This window comes from Maylandia zebra, linkage group LG14 (assembly GCF_041146795.1).
Source record: "Maylandia zebra isolate NMK-2024a linkage group LG14, Mzebra_GT3a, whole genome shotgun sequence".
NCBI classification, from domain to species: Eukaryota; Metazoa; Chordata; class Actinopteri; order Cichliformes; family Cichlidae; genus Maylandia; species Maylandia zebra.
Window position 1 is genome coordinate 30648515 of NC_135180.1, and position 4442 is coordinate 30652956.

The 4442-nt window shown below is 51.4% G+C and overlaps 1 protein-coding gene across 1 annotated transcript; it reads right to left on the reverse strand.

Annotated features, from left to right (window-relative positions):
- Window positions 1-626: 626 nt before the first annotated feature.
- LOC112435955 (uncharacterized) lies at window positions 627-1307 on the reverse strand. Its single transcript, XM_024805065.2, has one exon. It carries the CDS (start codon window positions 1305-1307, stop codon window positions 627-629), a length of 681 nt encoding a protein of 226 aa, XP_024660833.2.
- Between the last annotated feature and the right edge of the window lie 3135 nt (window positions 1308-4442).

Sequence of the window (4442 nt, forward strand, 5' to 3'; positions counted from 1 at the left end):
ATGGGTGGCACTGCAGAGTTATATTCTCTTGTTAGAGCTCTACTGTTTAACGCTGAGTCAGGTGTATGGTTTTAAGGCACAAAGACTACGACAGATGTGGCTGTATACCTGGTGATGACAAACAGTGGAAATAAGGTCTCTGTTAAGATGGGGTTTCCAATTCCATTGTTAACTTTTTTCATTTGTCTGCTTTTTCTCAGCTTGTTCCATTAGGAGTTGCCACAGCAGATAATCTGCCTCCATCCCATCCCTATTCCTAGTATCTAGTCGACAAAGAGCCAGCCAGGGCAGTTCACCCTTCTGCTTAAGTGATACTTACACAGTGACTGAGCTATTTACAAAAGAATATTTACAAAATCCAGGTTTCTCTCGAGAAAACATGCAGAGATTGAAAGTTTGGAGGCCAAGCACAGGACTTGCTGTTGTCAGGTGAAAACACCTGCTGGAGAAACATTTTTGAAATGTCCAGATTGTGGAGGCAAGCATCAACGACACATGCCCCCCCCCCCCCCCGAACACCCAGCAGAACTAGTCCAGGACCCGGGGCTTAAGCAAGGGGCCGGAACGGCTGACCTGGGGGGGGGGGAACTGACAGAGGGCAACCCAGCCCGGGAGCGAGGCTGGCTCTAGCGGTCAGAAAAAGCTGAAGACGACTCAGACTCCATTGATTTTGGGTCACTCCTGGGGGAAAGAACAGAATCCATCAGCCCGGTGGCAGGTGGGTGGCTGTGGCGAGGGGCCTGGGCCGGGACCACCTGATCCTGTTGCATAACATGTGCAGGCTTAAGTCTGTCAACAGAGACAACCTCCTGCCGACCGCCAAAGTCCAAAATGAAATGTTTGTTGCCTGGTTTAAGAACCCTGTATGGCCCGTCATATGGTGGACGCAGCTGAGTCCTATGGGCATCGTGCCTGACAAAAACGAAACGAGCAGAGTCCAACGAACTCGGAACAAAAGTGTCAGGCAGGCAGTGGTGCACAGGACCAGGAACAGGAAATGAGTCTCTTGGGGGGCGAAAAGGCAACAAAGAGGCATCGAAACATGGGGGAGGACTCTCAGGTAAGAATTCCCCGGGGACCCGGAGAGGCAGGCCGAGGACCAGTTCAGCCGGGGAAACCGTGAGATCTTCTTTAACCGCGCTACGCAATCCCAGCAAAACCCACGGGAGACGGTCGACCCAGTCGCCACTTGTTAAGGAAGCCCGGAGCGCGGCCTTAAGTGACCGGTGAAACCGTTCGCACATCCCATTAGCTTGCGGGTGGTATGCTGTGGTGCGGTGGACCTTGACTCCCTGGCCGTCAGCCATAGCAGACCAAAGCTCAGAAACAAACTGGGGTTTGCCGTGCTAACACCTACTGCTCTCTGGCAGCAGCACCATGCTCTCCCTTGTTTTAAATGCACTTTAGAACAACACGCAGCAACACTACACATGAGCGGGAGGAGGGAGGTATGGGGTCTTCACACACCCCCGTTCTCTGCTAGCCATCGGGGCGGGGGGGCTGGGAGGAGATGTTGGCTGTCCGATTAGCCTCCCTGCTGCTGCGGAGCCTGGGACGGTCTGCTTGCCTCCACCCCGGGGGGAAGGGTAACATCTCTTGGGTCTGGGTTCTGTTTCCCCCTCTGGGGGCGAGGGTACCTGGACCTGGGGTATAGAGTATGTTTGGGGAGTGTGATTGTGTTTACATGTCCATTTATGTCAATCCTTACGTTGGGTGAGTGCTGAGTGTTTGTATACTGTATGTGTGCATGAGGGTGGGAATGCATGTTTGTGTCTGTGTGTGCCTGTTTGTCTGTGTGTATATGTCAGGTCGGGTCTTAGACTCCACCTCTCTGGGAACTCCCAGGCCCTCCAAGGCCTATCTCCCCTCACCACACTCCCTGCCGGTGACTGATGCCCTCAGGGGTTGGTGCATTGGTGGTTCTTGGTGTCCGGGGCTGGGCACTCAGGTATGTACCAGCTTGCTCCCGGTGGCTACCTGGCGGGGCCTGGCACCTGTTGCTCGGTCAGGCCTCCTCCGGGGTGCGGGGGGCCCTCAGGCCTCCGGCCCCTGGGCCTGCGGCTCGGTTCACTCTGGCACAGCTGGCTGCCGGCAGAGCCGGCGGGCACGCCGGTGCAGCCCCCTCTAGCTTCTGCTCGGTGGCTACTGGATGACGCCTCGTCTGGGGATCCTCAGCCCTTCCCATGAAGGTGGCACGGATGCCCCTCCGGTGGTCCTCCTTGGGCTCTCGCACTCTGGGGCCTCTGGTTGTCTGGGGCCTCTGGTTGTCTGGGGCCTGGATCTCCTCCATGCCTGCTTCATGCCCTGGGGGACGGGGCTATGGCTCGCTACATCCTCTTGCGGACCATTACATTTGGAAACCATTTGAATACAAGCGCGCTGATCCACACAGGTATGCACACGGGTGTTCACTGCTCGTAGACTTAAATCGCACCTTTCTTGGCTGCTACTTCGAAGCACATTGTGCGCTGTCTGTCCTGCGTGCTGCACAACAACATTGAATATTTAGTATTTACTGCTGTTTACACTTATCTAGATTAATGCGATGGTGTTGTGTTTAGTATGTTGCTTTGTTTTTTGTTTTTTTTGCTTGTTTTCTATTCTTCTCTCAACAGGTGATCCAGGAGATTTTTATTTTTTTTCTCCCCCCCTTTCTCACTGTCCCTCTCCCCTTCTGTTTTTCCTTTCCTTCCTCTTTCTTTCTCCCTTTCCTATCCCTCACTCATGTCTGTCCTTTCTGTAACATCTGAAAATAAAATATAATAAATAATAAAAACAAAGATCGATCAAATGGACCAATACGGCAATGCCACGATGATCCATTTGGCAAAGTAAATCCATTGGGTATCCTTGTTGGTCTTCAGACAACAATTCTGATGGCTAAAGAACCAAATGGGACAGGCCAAAAAAAAAAAGAAAAAAAAGAAAAACAAACAAACTGGGGGCCCCTGTCCGAGGTAATGTCAGCAGGGGGGCCGAAACGTGAAACCCACATTGACAAAAATGCCCTGGCCACCATCGCCACTGTCATGGATGCCAGGGGTACCGCCTCCGGCCACCTGGTTGTGCGGTCCGCCACAGTCAAAAGGTGCGTGAAACCCTGTGACTGCGGCAAGGGACCAACCAGGTCCACATGAACGTGATCGAACCGCCTACCCTGGGACACGGAAAGGTTCGAGGGGTGCCTGTGTGTGCCGGTGGATTTTCAAGCATTGGCATGGAATACAAACCGCCGCCCATTCTTTCACCATCTTGTGAAGGCCTGGCCAAACAAACCTGGCGCTGACCAGCTTGACCGAGGCCCGGACGCCGGGATGAGAGAGGGCATGCACCGAGTCAAAAACACGACGACGCCACGAAAGGGGAACCACCGGGCGGGGGCGGCCGGTGGAAACGTCGCAAAGAAGGTGCGGACTGCCGTCCCACACCGGTGTGTCCTCCAGGACGAGGCCCGTTTTTGTTGACTGAAGGGCAAGGACGTCCGGGTCAGCACGTTGCTCGGCGGCCATGGCAGCGTAGTCGATGCCAACATACACGGGAGAAACCAACACACGTGAGAGACAGTCAGCGACGTGATTGGACTTACCAGCCACATGCTGAATGTCTGTGGTAAACTTTGAAATGGCCGCCAACTGGCGCTGCTGGCGTGCGCTCCATGGGTCAGAGATCTTGGACATCGCAAACGTCAAAGGTTTGTGGTCAACGTACGCAGTAAAGTTTTAGATTAGATTAGATTAGATTAGATTAGATTAGATAGAACTTTATTAATCCCTCGGGTGGGTTCCTCTGGGAAATTCGATTTCCAAAAAAGCACAGCACCGACAGAAGTTACAGAGTTGCAGAATATTATATATATATATATATATATATACACACACACACACACACACATATATATATATATAAATACAGAGACAATATAAATAAAATATACGAAGGGGATAAATAGAATAAATAGGAATAAAAAATAAAAATACAAGTGAGTTGCGACCCTCGAGGAAAAAACGAAAATGTCGTGTCGCGAGGTGCAGGGCCAGCAAACTCCCTGTCAAAAACACTGTACTTGCGTTCAGCGTAGGGCTGGGCCATATTATACTGTTCACGGTAATACCGGTATAATGTTAGGCAACGATAGGAAAATGAAATATCGTGATAGAATATGAGTAAAACGCGCATGCGCAGTGCCTTTGTTTTCATACGCACATGGCCGATTGTTGAGTGAAACAGATGAACCAGAATTGGTTTGTAAAAATGGTGCAACTTCAGTGATGTGGAACTGGTTTGGTGTTTGTCCGTCAGATACACGACAAAGCACATTTTTTTGCAGAACATGCAAGCAGCCGTCGTTATTGTCGTATTTGTCAGACTAAGATGCTCTTAAATCTGGGAGTAATCTGGGTCCTAAACTCCGTATGCTTCAGGTCAAACGAACACTGCAGCAT

What these genes read in the sequence shown, in the direction of transcription:
- LOC112435955 (XM_024805065.2), bottom strand. Translation starts at nt 1,307, where the DNA reads ATGGCTGACGGCCAGGGAGTCAAGGTCCACCGCACCACAGCATACCAC.